The sequence below is a fragment of the Capra hircus genome, chromosome 29 (assembly GCF_001704415.2).
Source record: "Capra hircus breed San Clemente chromosome 29, ASM170441v1, whole genome shotgun sequence".
In the NCBI taxonomy this organism is placed as follows: domain Eukaryota; kingdom Metazoa; phylum Chordata; class Mammalia; order Artiodactyla; family Bovidae; genus Capra; species Capra hircus.
In genome coordinates, this window is record NC_030836.1 from 45,920,791 (window position 1) to 45,936,689 (window position 15,899).

General features: G+C 58.5%; 1 protein-coding gene across 5 annotated transcripts; it reads left to right on the forward strand.

Annotated features, from left to right (window-relative positions):
• RNH1 (ribonuclease/angiogenin inhibitor 1) lies at window positions 420-15,629 on the forward strand. 5 transcript variants are annotated; one of them, XM_018043067.1, is made up of 10 exons: window positions 420-536; window positions 7,466-7,571; window positions 13,173-13,343; window positions 13,456-13,626; window positions 13,989-14,159; window positions 14,243-14,413; window positions 14,499-14,669; window positions 14,839-15,009; window positions 15,146-15,316; window positions 15,441-15,629. In XM_018043067.1, exons 2-10 carry the CDS (start codon window positions 7,486-7,488, stop codon window positions 15,526-15,528), a joined length of 1,371 nt encoding a protein of 456 aa, XP_017898556.1. In that variant the 5' UTR covers window positions 420-536; window positions 7,466-7,485; the 3' UTR covers window positions 15,529-15,629. The 5 variants fall into 5 exon arrangements, with proteins under 5 accessions (XP_017898556.1, XP_017898555.1, XP_017898557.1 ...); XM_018043066.1 differs by lacking the exon at window positions 420-536 and adding an exon at window positions 897-1,016; XM_018043068.1 differs by lacking the exon at window positions 420-536 and adding an exon at window positions 3,930-4,048.

Sequence of the window (15,899 nt, forward strand, 5' to 3'; positions counted from 1 at the left end):
CTCTTTCTTTCAAAACCACTGTCTCTGTCTTGCTCTCCAGCTCCAGTTGTCAGAATCCTGAGATCCAGACTTTGCTCCAAGTCAGAGAACTGACTCGCTGACGTCCCGGGCCCTGCGAGGCTTCTTCCTCTCGCCACGTGGGCTGCTGGCCTGGGGATCAGGTCCAGCCCACTGGGGGCGTGACTAAGTCGGCCCCGCCCCGACACAGCGTGAGGCCCGCCCAAGGCCCCGCCCCCGCCTGGTGCCGCGGGCGCGAGGCCCCGCCCCCACTCTGCGCCCCGCCCCACCGCGGGCCCCAACACTGAGGATCGGGTCCAGCCCCGCAGGCCCCGCCCCGCCGCAGCGTGAGGCCCGCCCAAGGCCCCGCCCCCGCCCGGTGCCGCGGGCGCGAGGCCCCGCCCCCACTCTGCGCCCCGCCGCAGCTCGGGCCCCAAGGCAGCCCCTCGGTGGGAGGTAGGCCGTGTTCCTCCGGGCGTGCAGGCTGGAGACGGTCCGTCGTCGTGTCTAAGTCAGTCACTCCCGCAGTCTATCAGCAGGTGGGCCAAACAGATGACTGACCGGCCCGAAGTCAGTTCCCACCGACGCAGCTTTGGTCTTCCTGTGTGTGGACGTGCGCCGGGCGCCACTGAGGTTACGCAGCCCGGGGAGACGCGCGCTTGCGAGAAGGGTCTAGGGGTTCGCTAGGTCGGGTTCCCCACCCCCCCCCCCCCCCCCCGCGCGACTGAAGAACTGACGCTTTTGAGTTCTCTCGGGGCGGGGCCCGTGAGGCGGACCCCCGCGGGAGGAGCGAACACCGGCGCGCTCCGATGACGTCACGGCGCCCGAGTGCGCCTCCCGCGTGCGCGCCCCCTGCGGGCCCTCCTCCCGGGGCACGCTGGGAGCCCCGACGCGCGGCGCTCAGTCTGCGCCTGCGCGTCGCCTCCTGGCTCGCTTCGCCCGCGTGATCGTGGGATCCGCTCTTTGGGGTCGTGCAAGTTACACAACCGAGGGCTGGCCAGTCAGACTTTCCTTCTCAAGTTGAGTAACCCCCGACCTTATTCCCCGCAGAACCGACCCTGGGAAGGACAGACAGCCCTGGCAGAGCGCACTCGCCCGGGTGGCTCCCCGCCTTGTGCTGGGCCTTGGGATAGCCACCCGGCCTCGTGCAGCTTTGGCCCGAGGCCCTGGGAGGTGGGCGGGCAGCTCCCGTGGGGAAGAGAATGACGTAAGTGGGACAGCGCCTCGGTGGCTCTGGGCTCAGGTTGTGACAAGGGCTAGCTGAAAACTGTCAGCCTGTGGAGATTGGTTGCCGATATTGAATACGTCTGAACAGTTGTTATAGTTAAACGCTCCGGGAAACAAACTCACTCAGAAGGACAGCGTGGATAGTGGAGTGCAGTTTAGTACACCAGCGGTCAGAGGCAGAGTCTCCTCTTTAGCTAGGGACCCTGATCGACTTTTGTGAAAACCTTATATATCTTAAATGTACTGCTCAAGCCCACATCCCCAAATTCCTTAACCCTAGCCTGGACAGTGTTAAAGGGAGATACAATCAGGTTGCAGCCATGATTCATAATCAGAAGGGGCAGCTGGTTATACACTGTGCTGCCGCTGCTAAGTCGCTTCAGTCGTGTCCGATTCTGCGACCCCATAGACGGCAGCCCACGAGGCTTCCTCGTCCCTGGGATTCTCCAGGCAAGAACACTGGAGTGGGTTGCCATTTCCTTCTCCAAGGCATGAAAGTGAAAGGTGAGAGTGAAGTCGATCAGTCGAGTCCGACTCTAGCAACCCCATGGACTTCAAGGCTCCTCCGTCCATGGGATTTTCCAGGCAAAAGTACTGGAGTGGGTGCTGTTGCCACACCAATGGGGGCCGTAAAGATTACAGAGGCGATTGACTACATAGGGGATTATTGCATTCTTTTTGGCCATGGGAAATCTTGGTATAGAATCTGGTGTTTATCAGTCCGGGAGTACAATTGGGCCGTAGGTATGTTATACCCATGGCTACCAGGCACATAGTCCAAAGTTCACTGAAAATGCAAGATGGAGTTTCCTTCTTTCTCAAGCTGGAGTCAGCTCGGCGTGTCCCTCTCCTCCTCCACAGTGACGCGCGGTGGCCATGGCGTTAGTTGCTTACGAGTCTGTCCACATAGTTACGTATATTCGTGTATACATACCTATTCTTTGTTGTTCAGTTGCTAAGTCGTGTCTGTCCCTTTGTGACCCCGTAGGCTGCAACACACCAGTCTTTCCTGTCCTTCACCATCTCCCAGAGTTTGCTCAAACTCGTGTCAGTTGAGTCAGTGATGCTATCCAACCATCTCATCCTCTGTCATCCCCTTCTCTTCCCACCCTCAATCTTTCTCACCATCAGGGTCTTTGCAGTGAGTTTGCCCTTTGCATCATCAAGTATTGGAGCTTCAGCATCAGCCCTTCCAATGACTATTCAGGGTTGATATCCTTTACTATAGATTGGTTGGATCTCCTTGCAGTCCAGGGGGCTCTCAAGAGTCTTCTCCAGCACCACAGCTCAAAAGTATCAGTTCTTCAGTTCTCCGCCTTCTTTATGGTCCAACTCACATCCATGCATGACTGCTGGAAAAACCACAGCCTTGACTTCACAGACCGCAGTCACAAAGTGATGTCTCTGCTTTTCACTACACTGTCTAGGTTTGTCGTAACTTTCCTTCCAAGGAGCAAGTGTCTTTTAATTTTGTGGCTGCAGTCTTTGTCCACAGTAATTTTGGAGCCCAAGGAAAGAAAATATGTCATTGTTTCCACTTTTCCCCTCTATTTGCTATGAAGTGATGGGGCCGGATGCCATGATCTTAGTTTTTTGAAAGTTGAGTTTTAAGCCAGCTTTTTCACTCTCCTCTTTGACCAGCAGCAAGAGGCTCTTTGGTTTCTCTTCACTTTCTGCCATTAGAGCGGTATTGTCTCCATATCTGAGGTTGATGCTGTTTCTCCCAGCTTGTACTTCCTCCAGCCTGGCATGTCACATGATGCCCTCTGCAGAGAAGTTAAATAAACAGGGTGACAATATGCAGCCTTGCCATACTCGTGTTTGGTATGTCACAGACCCTCCCGTGTGTGCCCATGAAACTTTTAGCCAAGACAGAGTCTGCCACAGAGCCCTGTGAGTAGCTTAGCATCATTGCCCTTTGACCTCCAAGGAGCCTTTCTGTTCGTGTTAGGGATGGTCTCTTGGCTTCTAGAATGAGGAATATGTGGTTTAGGCGGGGGCCCAGCCTCCTCCCTTAATTGTCCTGCTATTCTTGTCTTCCAGTTTCCTCCACAGGGAATGAATCTCCAGTTGCTTTACTCTGGGGGTGGAAGGGGGGCATCTACCTTCTTGCCGTGGTCAGAAGTCTGAAATGCGCCTTAGGGGGTTAGAATGGAGGCATCCACAGGCGGATTCTTTTCAGATTCCGGGCTCCGCCTTTTCCAGCGCCTAGAGGCTGCCTGTCTCCATCCTCAAGCCCTCAAGGCTCGGCGACTCCAGCTGCTGCTTCCGTTGTCGCTCTTCCTCTTTGATTTTGGCTGGTCTGCTTCTCTCTTATGGATCTTTATGATGACGTGGGCCTGCCCAAGTCGTCCAGGATAGTCTCCCCATCTCAGGGTTCTTAACTTGGTCGCATCTGCAGAGACCCCTTTACTAAGGTAACTTGCAGCTTTGGGGATTAGGGCATGGGCGTCTCTGGGGGCTGTTATTCTGCCTGCTGTTCCTTCTGCCTCATTTTTACTTGTAGAATGGAACTGTGTGCACAGGAGCAGTGGGGGCGCACGCGCAGATGTCAGACCGTTTTCTTCTGGAGGATGAGAGCTTGGGTCTCCATTCCCTAGGCTGCCGTGCTCGACCCTGGCAAAAGCGGAACCCCACCCGCCTGCCCTCCCCACCCCGCGTCCCCCCCGCCCCTTGTGAGTCCCCACCTTACTGTGTCGCCCCAGGTATGCCATGTGAACTCCAACACTCGTGAGTAATAAACACACCGCCCTGAAGTTTCCTAACGATCTTTGCTGAAGGCTGCCGTGCAGTCACGAGGGTGGGCCAAGTCACGACGCGCATGGTAAGGCCGAGAGGGGCGTGAGGCAGGTGTGTTGTGACGCTTTTGCCGTTTTCCTGATAGACGTTTAGATTGTTGCAGGTCTGGACAGCTGCAAAACGCTGTAGACATTTTGATCATGTCTCCTGGGCTCATGCGTGAATATTCCTCTTGATTGACACACAGAAAGGGAGGGGTGTGTAGTGCTTACCCAAGCCACGCTCCACATTTGTTACCTGAAAATCTGGGCTTGCTTCTTGGTGGATCTCGAGCCAAAAGACACAAACAAGCCAAAGATGGGAGCAGAAAGGCTCTGTTATTCAGAGCGAGTGAGGAGGACCCCGGTGCCCTTTCCCATAGCGCTGTCTCCCGCCAGGGTCCAAGGCTTGTGTGATTGACGTCAGGAGGGTCGGAGGAGGTCACCTCCACCCCTTCCGTCCAGTAGGTCCGGTGGCTGAGACCGCGGGCTCGTCGTCACCAGAGAAACAGAACCGAGAGTCTTTGCAGCTGGCGTGCCGCCTTCGCTGCTGCTACTTCTCTCGCCTGATAGCAGTGCTGGTTTCTGCATTACTTTCCCCTTAAGGCCAATTACTAAGACCTGTTTAAGAGCCGGGATCCTGCCCAGGCTTAGATCACGGAATGGCTTTGGCCAAAATGGCTTCTCGTCTGTCAGGAAAGCCGGGCCTGTTTCTCTCCTGGGACACCCTACCATGTCTGTGTGTGTGCGTGTGCGCGCGCACACACACACCCCCACACCCCCCCCCCCCCACGCCTGCTTACACACACACGCATTTCACATGCATTTCATCAGCCAGGACAAATACCATCTTTTAAGAAGTGTACCAGGTATCTGATTTCCGTGCCCTGGGAAACGCCCACGTCCGCCTGCGGGTGGGAGGAGGCAGAGGAAGCCCCCGTCGCGCGGTTCCGCGGGGTGGTCGCGGCCCCCCGGGCGCTGCCTCCCCGCGAGGCGGCCTGCCCCGTGCTGGGCGGCGAAGTGCCAAGTCCGCCGGGGACGGCGGGTTCCGCCCGGCTCAGCGGAAAGCGGCGCAGCCTTGCTCGGGGGCACAGGCTCGGCGCGCGTCTCGGAAAGACCCCGGGCCGGGCGGGGAGGGCTGGGGTCCCGCCGTGGGGTCCCCGGTGGGCGAGCGCCCGCCTCGGGGCGGCTCGGCCCCGGCGCCGCCAGGCCCCGCCCGCAGGGCCCCGCCCGGGCCGTGACCCTCGCTCCCGCCTGGCGGAAGAGGCGGCTCGGCCCTCGGGTCTGCGGCGGCTGGAGGTGAGATCCGCGGTCCGGGGGGAGCGGGGCGCCGCGGCATTTCGGGGTCCTCCGGCCACCGGCCGCGGGGCGGCTGACTCCTGGGCCCGAGGAAAGGCGCGGGCCGGGGGCATCGGGAGTCCGCTCCCTAGGGTGGCCCCGGCCCGCCCCTGCGCTCACCCCAGGCCCCCGGACACATGCGGGGCCTCCGGCGCGCGTGGAAGGCGGCGGCGGCCCTGGGTGGCCCCGCACGGGCCGCGGCGCGCCCCCGCTGCCTGCCGCCCCCGGCGCCCCGCAGAGGTAACCGCGCGGCGCCGGGGGAGGCTGGGCCGTACCCGAGGCGGAAGGGACGCGGGCCTGTGTCCGGCGCGGTCTTGCGCAGCTGCTTTTAAGTCGCCGCGCTTTTAAGCGTTAATTCGGGGCCGTTATTGAGATCGCTGGCCGTGACTCGGCCAGGGAGCAGCCCCGCTGGTGGGAGTCCTGATTCCCAAGGAGGCCGTGGGCGGGACGCGTTCTTGTTCCTCCCCAGATCAGGCAGCCTCACCCGGGGCTTGTGAGGAGGCTGTACACACAGCGTCTTTGGGGGAAGTTTATACTTTCTCATGGATTTTCAAAGGGATGGGTGTCCATTGGAGGCTACGAAGCCCCGGCGTCAACGGAAGAATACTCAGGAGAAGTCGGGTCAGGGCTGGGGCGTCTCAGCTGCTGGGATCTGCTTCCTACCAGGGAGAGGCGAGAGCCCTCCTGTCAGGCTGGGAGCCAGGCAGCTGCAGGGCGAGGGCGCAGGTGGGGAGCAGCGTTGGTCCGTGGGGCCTGGGACCGCCTGCTGGCCCCCTTCCTGGGATGACAGGACTCTGAGTCAGGGCTGGGCTGGCCACACCCTGGGCTGGGGGTGGGGTGGGTCTGGTTTTGCTCTGGACAGTGAGCTGGGTGGCCTCTCCAGGGATGGCCCGTCCCGTGATGACGTGTGGAGTGGCCCGGCACCCGTGCCCTGGCCTCAGTTTCTTAGCAGGTTCCCTGCCGGGAGGCGCAGACGCGAGTCTGTGACTCTTGCCTGACTGTTAGCACCAGAGCTCTCCCTGCAGGAAAGGAGTGAGAGCCTTTGCCTGAGCTGGCTTTCTGCCCACTGTGGGCTCCGTCAGCCTGCAGACGGAGGGGCGTCCCCCATTGAGCCAGGCCGGGCCGTGCCAGGCTCGGACACACACAAGTGAGACATTGTTCTCCCAGGAATCTCACATGGGCCTGGGTCACCCTGTTTCCGGAGACCTGGGAAGGTGTGGGTTCCAGGCTCTGGTCTTCACTGAACGGTTGCTCTTTGTATGAAACCCACTCCCTGCCCCGAACCCAGGCAGCCCCCCAGCTCCTGGCTCCCCATGGGCTCCTCTCCTGCGGGCCCCGCCTTCTGGGCCACAGGCAGCAGCAGCCCTGCGTGGCCCTCCTATCCCAGACCTGCTGGCCAGAGGCCTCCCTCCGCTCAGCCTCCTTGGTGAGCTGGCTTCTCAGGGGCAGGTCCCCGGGCTGAGTCAGAGTGAGGTGGAGGGCGTGCCCTGCACCGATTGCCAGCGCCTGGAGGGATCGTGGGAGCAGGCGCCCCGGGTGGCTCCTCGAGTGCAGGTCACTGGGCCTGGGGTCCCCAGCCCCCCTGTCCAGGGCCCCTGAAGCCGGTGCCCCTGAGGAGCTGCTGGTGACCGCAGGCGCCTGTCCCCCCTTGCAGGGGCTTCGGGCTGGGGAGGGCCCAGGTGCATCCTGGGAATCGGCTCCAGCCCCTGTGCCCCCAGCTGAGTCTCCAGGCCTTCTGGCCCTCAGGCCCCCTGCTCCCCCGCTGCCCCGGCTCAGGCAGGGAAGAGGCAGAGCTTTGGGTGGCAGGCTCGCGCTCCCGCTTTCTCCTGTGCGGATGGTGCCCGGGAGGCTGCGAGTGTGGGCTGGGGTATGGGAGCCGCCTCTGCTCCCGCAGCGGCGCCCCGAGCTCTGCGGCTTGTGGCGTCTTTGCCAGGGAGCCCCCTCCCACTCCTGATCCTGGCGGTGAGGTGGATAGAGGCATGGAAGCAGGGAAGCGCGGCAGGCGGGAGCCTCTCCTGGGGTGTGCTCTCCTGGGGCCCTGTGGGGTGCTGCCCGCCAGTGGCTCTGGCCCGTCAGACCTTGAGAGCTTGGCTGAAACGTTTTCCTATCTCCGCTGCCTCTGCCAGGAGACCCTTCACTTCACACCATGAAGCTGGACATCCACTGTGAGCAGCTGAGCGACGCCCGCTGGACGGAGCTGCTGCCTCTGATCCAGCAGTACGAGGTGGTCAGGTAGGACCGCCGTGCCCGCTGACCTGGGGGCCCACCCTCCCGGGGGTGAGCTGTGGTCCCGGGTCACGTCATTTAGAGAAAGTCGAGGTGTCAGTCGCTCCATTGTGTCCAACTCTCCGCGACCCCATGAACTGTAGCCCCCCCAGTCCTCTGTCCATGGGCTTCTCCAGGCAAGAATACTGGAGTGGGTTGCCATTCCCTTCTCCAGGGGATCTTCCTGACCCAGGATCGAACTTGGGTCTCCCTTGTTGCAGGCAGACTCTTTACTGGCTGAGCCACCAGGGAGACCCTCACACTTGTAGACGCACGATACAGACCTTGCGTGTTTTTCTGCGGCGTGAAGTATTACTCTCTTTGTACTTTTCCAGCCATTTGAAGGTAAACTCTGGAGAAGGCGATGGCACCCCACTCCAGTACTCTTGCCTGGAAAATCCCATGGACGGAGGAGCCTGGTAGGCTGCAGTCCATGGGGTCGCTAAGAGTCAGACACGACTGAAGCAACTTAGCAGCAGAAGGTAAACCCATTCTGGCTGGGCCTGCAGGTCGGACTGTCCCCTTCCCCTGGGCATGAAGGTGCTGCAGCCTGCTCCTGGGGGCAGTGTGCCCCCTGCTGTGGCCGAATCTGAGCCCAGACGAGCCCTCTAACCCAGAAGTTCCTCAGGGCTCACAAGCAAGAGACAAGAGCCTGTCTGCTTCACGTTTTCCTTTTGGATTCATTTGAAGTAGTCTTAGGTTTACGGAAGAGTCACAAAAACGAGGCAGGGTCCCCTGTGCCCCATCACCTGGGGTGCTGGTCAAGGTGGGGCGCCGACATGGCCTGGGCTCGCGTCGCCGGCCTGTCTGAGTGCGTTGTGCAGCCCCCACGGCCCCTCCTGTCTGTGATGGCCTCTCTGTCCCCCTGGTCTTTGGCTGCGTGACGTTGGGGTCTGCCTGCTGGGGCTCTGCTGAAGGTCCTCTGACGCCTTCCCGTGGTTGAGTCACGCGTCTTTGGGCAGACAGCACAGTGGCAGCGTGTCCTGCCTGGCGTGCTGTGCCGCGGGGGCATTGTCCCGGTGGTGCCACACGGTCACGCCCGGTGGTCACCGTGGCTGCTGATGAGGGGGTCTTGCCGGTTCTCGGGGTGAGACACCTTCAGACTCTGCTAACATTTTGCTTCTGCTCAGAGCTTTGCCCACCTGTCTTTGCATCTGTTGGTGGGTCTTGCCAGACAGCATTACTGGGACTTTGTCCAACTGGGGTTCTGATTTCTGCATCCCTTCCACACTTATTGATTGTCTTTTCCGGGTGAGAGCTGGCATCCCTCCCACCTGTGTCGACTCGATTGTTTTCTTAGTTGCATGGCAATGGTGCTGGGTCGCGCTCTGGCACGTTCCGCGCTGGCCTCCCTGGGACCTGCAGCGGGGCCGTGCCCTCGAGCTGTTGCGTCTGGAGGACTGAGAAACCTCCAGGTTTGTCTCCTGGAGGTGGACAGGCACTGTGCCCGCTGCCTGTGCCCCGTGGAAGCTGTGGAGGCACGCGTCCCTCCGTGTGCCGTCATCTGCAGTTGCCATCAGTTTCACGAGATGCTCTACTCACGTTTTCCTCTCTCATCGTAAGATGTGTTGTGACCTGTGTTGTTCAGTGTTGGCCCAAGTGAAAGGTTGTTGCTGAGCCGTGAAAGATGCCAGGATTCTTGGCCTCTGCAGGAGAAGAGTTCAATCCAGGGCCAGTGACGAGGCTTGATCACTCAGACCTTTTGTGTGATAAAGTTTTATTAAAGCACAAAGGAGACAGCTTCTGAACAGACATCCGAAGGGGGCAGAAAGAGTGACCCCCTGCTAGTCCGTAGCCGGGTGTTATATAGCTGCTAGCAGTCTGCTAATTAGAGAAAGGGCTTCCCTTGTGGCTCAGCTGGTAAAGAATCCACCTGCAATGCGGAGACCCGGGTTCGATCCCTGGCTTGGGAAGATCCCCTGGAGAAGGGAAGGGCTACCCACTCCACTGTTCTGGCCTGGAGAATTCCATGGACTGTAAAGTCCCTGGGGTCGCAAAGAGTCAGACACGACAGGGCGATTGTGCCCTCCAAGAGTCTGCCTCCCAGTCCTGTGTAGGTTCTGGCAGCTCAGTGGTGGGGTTGATGGTGACCTCCGAGAGGGCTCACGCCATGCCCAGGCCTGCTGCACCCAGAGCCCCTGTCCCTGCGGCAGTCCACTGCTGACCTGTACCTCCAGTGAACTAAAATGGACTGAAATGGGTGAATTTAACTCAGATGACCATTATATCTACTACTGTGGGCAGGAATCCCTTAGAAGAAATGGAGTAGCCATCATGGTCAACAAAAGAGTCCAAAATGCAGTACTTGGATGCAATCTCAAAAATGACAGAATGATCCCTGTTTGTTTCCAAGGCAAACCATTCAGTATCACAGTAATCCAAGCCTATGCCCCAACCAGTAATGCTGAAGAAGCTGAAGTTGAACAGTTCTATGAAGACCTACAAGACCTTTTAGAACTAACACGCAAAAAAGATGTCCTTTTCATTATAGGGGACTGGAATGCAAAAGTAGGAAGTCAAGAAACACCTGGAGTAACAGGCAAATTTGGCCTTGGAATGCGGAATGAAGCAGTGCAAAGGCTAATAGAATTTTGCCAAGAGAACACACTGGTCGTAGCAAACACCTTCTTCCAACAACACAAGAGAAGACTCTACACATGGACATCACCAGATGGTCAACACCGAAATCACATTGATTATATTCTTTGCAGCCAAAGATGGAGAAGCTCTATATAGTCAGCAAAAACAAGACTGGGAACTGACTTGGCTCAGATCATGAACTCCTTATTGCCAAATTCAGACTTAAATTGAACATAGGGAAAACCGCTAGACCATTCAGGTATGACCTAAATCAAATCCCTTAGGATTATACAGTGGAAGTGAGAAATAGATTTAAGGGACTAGATCTGATAGATAGAGTGCCTGATGAACTATGGAATGAGGTTCGTGACATTGTACAGGAGACAGGGGTCAAGACCATCCCCATGGAAAAGAGATGCAAAAAAGCAAAATGGCTGTCTGGGGAGGCCTTACAAATAGCTATGAAAAGAAGAGAAGCAAAAAGCAAAGGAGAAAAGGAAAGATATAAGCATCTAAATGCAGAGTTCCAAAGAATAGCAAGAAGAGATAAGAAAGCCTTCCTCAGCGATCAGTGCAAAGAAATAGAAGAAAACAACAGAATGGGAAAGACTAGAGATCTCTTCAAGAAAATCGGAGATACCAAGGGAACATTTCATGCAAAGATGGGCTTGATAAAGGACAGAAATGGTATGGACCTAACAGAAGCAGAAGATGGCAAGAATACACAGAAGAACTGTACAAAAAAGACCTTCATGACCGAGATAACCACGATGGTGTGATCACTCACCTAGAGCCAGACATCCTGGAATGTGAAGTCAAATGGGCCTTAGAAAGCATCACTATGAACAAAGCTGGTGGAGGTGACGGAATTCCAGTTGAGCTATTTTCAGTCCTAAAAGATGATGCTGTGAAAATGCTGCACTCAATATGCCAGCACATTTGGAAAACTCAGCAGTGGCCACAGGACTGGAAAAGGTCAGTTTTCATTCCAATCCCAAAGAAAGGCAATGCCAAAGAATGCTCAAACTACCGCACAATTGCACTCATCTCACACGCTAGTAAAGTAATGCTCTAAATTCTCCAAGCCAGGCTTCAGCAATACGTGAACCATGAACTTCCAGATGTTCAAGCTGGTTTTAGAAAAGGCAGAGGAACCAGAGTTCAAATTGCCAACATCCGCTGGATCATGGAAAAAGGAAGAGAGTTCCAGAAAAACATCTAATACTGCTTTATTGACTATGCCAAAGCCTTTGATTGTGTGGATCACAATAAACTGGAAAATTCTTCAAGAGATGGGAATACCAGACCACCTGACCAGCCTCTTGAGAAATCTGTATGCAGGTCAGGAAGCAACAGTTAGAACTGGACATGGAACAACAGACTGGTTCCACATAGGAAAAGGAGTACGTCAAGGCTGTACATTGTCACCCTGCTTATTTAACTTCTATGCAGAGGACATCATGAGAAACGCTGGGCTGGAAGAAGCACAAGCTGGAATCAAGATTGCCGGGAGAAATATCGATAACCTCAGATATGCAGATGACACCACCCTTATGGCAGAAAGTGAAGAGGAACTAAAAAGCCTCTTGATGAAAGTGAAAGAGGAGAGTGAAAAAGTTGGCTTAATTAAAGCTCAACATTCAGAAAACGAAGATCATGGCATCTGGTCCCATCACTTCATGGGAAATAGATGGAGAAACAGTGGAAACAGTGTCAGACTTTCTTTTTGGGGGCTCCAAAATCACTGCAGATGGTGACTGCAGCCATGAAATTAAAAGACACTTACTCCTTGGAAGAAAAGTTATGACCAACCTAGATAATATATTCAAAAGCAGAGACATTACTTTACCAACAAAGGTCCATCTTGTCAAGGATGTGGTTTTTCTAGTGGTCATGTGTGGATGTGATAGTTGGATTATAAAGCTGAGTGCCGAATAATTGACGCTTTTGAGCTGTGGTGTTGAAGACTCTTGAGAGTCCCTTGCATAGCAAGGAAATGCAACCAGTCCATCCTAAAGGAAATCCTTCCTGAATGTTCATTGGAAGGACTGATGCTGCAGCTGAAACTCCAGTACTTTGGCCACCTGATGTGAAGAACTGACTCATTGGAAAAGACCCTGATGCTGGGAAAGACTGAGGGCAGGAGGAGAAGGGGACGACAGAGGATGGTTGGATGGCATCAGCGACTTAATGGACATGGGTTTGGGTGGACTCCGGGAGTTGGTGATGGACAGGGAGGCCTGGCATACTGCGGTTAATGGGGTTGCAAAGAGTCGGAGACCACTGAGCGACTGAACTGAGCTGAATTAGAGAAAGGTGTCCCAAAACTCAGAGACTGGCACCAGGCCCCTCACCCACAATATGCATTTTGAGATAACATTGGCATCTGGTGAGTCATCCCAAGCCATGAAACAGTTAACAGAAATCTTGAGGAAAGGCAGGTTTCCAAGTAAGGACATCGTGTCATCAACACAGCTTAAGAGAACATTCGTGTGAGTAACACATACTGGTGTTAGGCAAGTGGGTTCTGAGTCTTAGGCAGAACCAACTTGAAGACAGTCTCGGGTGAACACAGTTCATTAACGTAGCTCAAGAGAACATCCACGTGAGGAAATTGCAGCAGCTCAAGGCTGAGAAGAGGCCTGCAGGAACCAGGTGTTGCCATGGCAACACAGGGTTTTAAAAGTGACCTTTTGTAAAATTTGTGTGAAGGTGAAGTCGCTCAGTCGTGTCCGACTCTTCGGACCCTGTGGACTGTAACCTACTAGGCTTCTCCGTCCCTGGGACTCTCCAGGCAAGAACACTGGAGTGGGTTGCCATTTAATCTGACATTTGCAGTTTGTTTCCTGCTGCCGCTTAAGAGAGAGAAAAAATGTCTGACCCTTGCAGCCTGTTTGCTCCGTTCAGAGCCCCGTGGCCTCCTGCCTGTTGCCCTGTCACAGGACGCTCCCCGTCCGCTGTGTGCAGTGACGGTGTGTCTGCCCACAGGCTGGACGACTGTGGCCTCACGGAGGTGCGCTGCAAGGACATCGGGTCCGCGCTGCAGGCCAACCCGTCCCTGACGGAGCTCAGCCTGCGCACCAATGAGCTGGGCGATGGCGGCGTGCTCCTGGTCCTCCAGGGCCTGCAGAGCCCCACCTGCAAGATCCAGAAGCTCAGGTGCGCCGCCCGTCATTGCTGCCCTGGGCCCCGAGTCTCCCACAGCCGCGGGTGGCTTGTCTTCGTAGGGGGCTGGCTGGCTCTCGGGCTCCCTGACGCCCCGTGTCTCCAGCCTCCAGAACTGCTGCCTGACGGAAGCTGGCTGCAGGGTCCTGCCGGGCGCGCTGCGCTCCCTGCCCAGCCTGCGCGAGCTGCACCTCAGCGACAACCCACTGGGGGATGCCGGCCTGCGGCTGCTCTGTGAGGGGCTCCTGGACCCCCAGTGCCGCCTGGAGAAGCTGCAGTGAGTGTGCCTTCCCCGGGGCCCTGCCTGGCCTCACCGCCCCGGGCACCCCCCGCCACCCCCTGCGTTGTGTGGCGTGTCTGCCCTGGGCAGCCTCCCTCCCAGTTCATCGCCTGCAGGGAGCTTTGAGGCAGCCCAGTGGCCCTGGGGAGCCTAGATGGGGTCAGTGTCAGTTGGAGGAGGCTGAGCCCGACAGGCCCAGCTGGGCCAGGTCTCTACCAGGGAGACAGCCCCCGGCCCCTGTGCTGTCCGGCTTGGGAGCCCACCAGCCTCTGCTGTCTTCATTACCGGGGCGGGGGGAAATGAGACCCGGACGGGTGTCCTCTGGGCCAGGCTCAGGGCTGACTGCTGCCCGCCCCCAGGCTGGAGTACTGCAACCTAACGGCCGCCAGTTGCGAGCCCCTGGCCGCGGTGCTCAGGGCCACGCGGGACCTGAAGGAGCTCGTGGTGAGCAACAATGACATCGGCGAGGCTGGCGTGCAGGTGCTGTGCCGGGGCCTGGCAGAGTCCGCTTGCCAGCTGGAGACGCTCAAGTAAGCTGTGGCCGGGAGTGGAGCAGGGCGGGGCAGGGGCGGGGCGGGGGCTCCCCAGCTCCCGGCGCCTCTTGTGCCCCCAGATTGGAGAACTGTGGCCTCACGGCGGCCAACTGCAAGGACCTGTGTGGGATCGTGGCCTCCCAGGCCTCACTGAAGGACCTGGACCTGGGCAGCAACCGGCTGGGCGACGCGGGCCTGGCGGAGCTATGCCCCGGCCTGCTGAGCCCCAGCTCCCAGCTCAGGACCCTGTGGTGAGTCCGTCCCCAGGCGGGGTGGGCAGACGGGCACCCCTGAGTGTGTCAGGGTCTCTGTGTTGACGGGGACCCCACCCCGCAGGCTCTGGGAGTGCGACCTCAGCGTCAGCGGCTGCAGAGACCTCTGCCGCATCCTCCAGGCCAAGGAGACTCTGAAAGAGCTGAGCCTGGCGGGCAACGGCCTGGGGGACGAGGGCGCCCAGCTGCTGTGCGAGAGCCTGCTGCAGCCCGGCTGCCAGCTGGAGTCCCTGTGGTGAGGGGCCGCGGGTGCTCGGGGCCGAACGGGGCGGGGTGTGGGGGGCGACAGCGCTGGGGTCCTGGGGGGAGCGGCCAGGAGGGCGCCATGGCCGCCCAAGCATGGTGCGCACTTGGGGGACCCCAGAAGTGCGGTCCGAGGCGACTACAGCCCCTGCCGCCCTCAGGGTGAAGTCCTGCGGGTTCACGGCCGCCTGCTGCCAGCACTTTGGTTCCGTGCTGACCCAGAACAAGCGCCTCTTGGAGCTGCAGCTGAGCAGCAACCCGCTGGGCGACGCGGGCGTCCACGTGCTGTGCCAGGCCCTGGGCCAGCCGGGCACTGTGCTGCGGGTGCTCTGGTGAGCTGCTGGGGGGGGTATGTCCACCGGGGCTGACGGTGGGGATGCCCAGGACCTAGACCCCCTGGTGCCCCACTATCAGGTGGCCGCCTGGGGGCACGCCCTCCGCCTGACCGCAGCTCCACCCTCTGCCCAGGGTGGGCGACTGTGAGCTGACAAACAGCAGCTGTGGCGGCCTGGCCTCACTCCTGCTGGCCAGCCGCAGCCTGCGGGAGCTGGACCTGAGCAACAACGGCCTGGGCGACCCTGGCGTCCTGCAGCTGTTGGGCAGCCTGGAGCAGCCTGCCTGCGGCCTGGAGCAGCTGGTGTGAGTGGCCGTGGGGCGGGGGTGGCGGGGTGTAGGTGGGCAGGGACAGGCAGGTGAGGCGTGAAGGTGGGGTGGGGCGCTCGGCTCCTCTCACCCCGTTCCCCTCCCCGCTCCTCCCCTGCAGCCTGTATGACATCTACTGGACCGAGGCGGTGGATGAGCGCCTGCGGGCCGTGGAGGAGAGCAAGCCTGGCCTGCGGATCATCTCCTAAGCCCGGTCCCCCACCGGGCTTGAACTGAGAAAAGGTCAGATCAGCTCATTTCTGGCAGAGAACTTTAGGCACTTTATTAAAATCCTTTTTTTGGCAGCAGGCATCTTTGTCCATACTTGGCCCCATGAGGTGCTGGTGTAGAGTGAGGTTTTCACGACCACTTGTAGTGGCTTGAAGCCAGTCAGGGGTCCAGGATCCGGGCCAGGAGTGTGCCTGGCAAGCTCCTCCACGGGGCTCCGGCCTGAGCTCCCAGGCGCTGGCAGGACCCCTGCAACCCACCCAGGCCTTCCTCCAGTTTGTGAGAAGAGCGTCCCACCTGCACTGAGGGGCGCTGGAAGGGGGCCTGCCTCGTCTCAGCCGGCAGCGCCCCC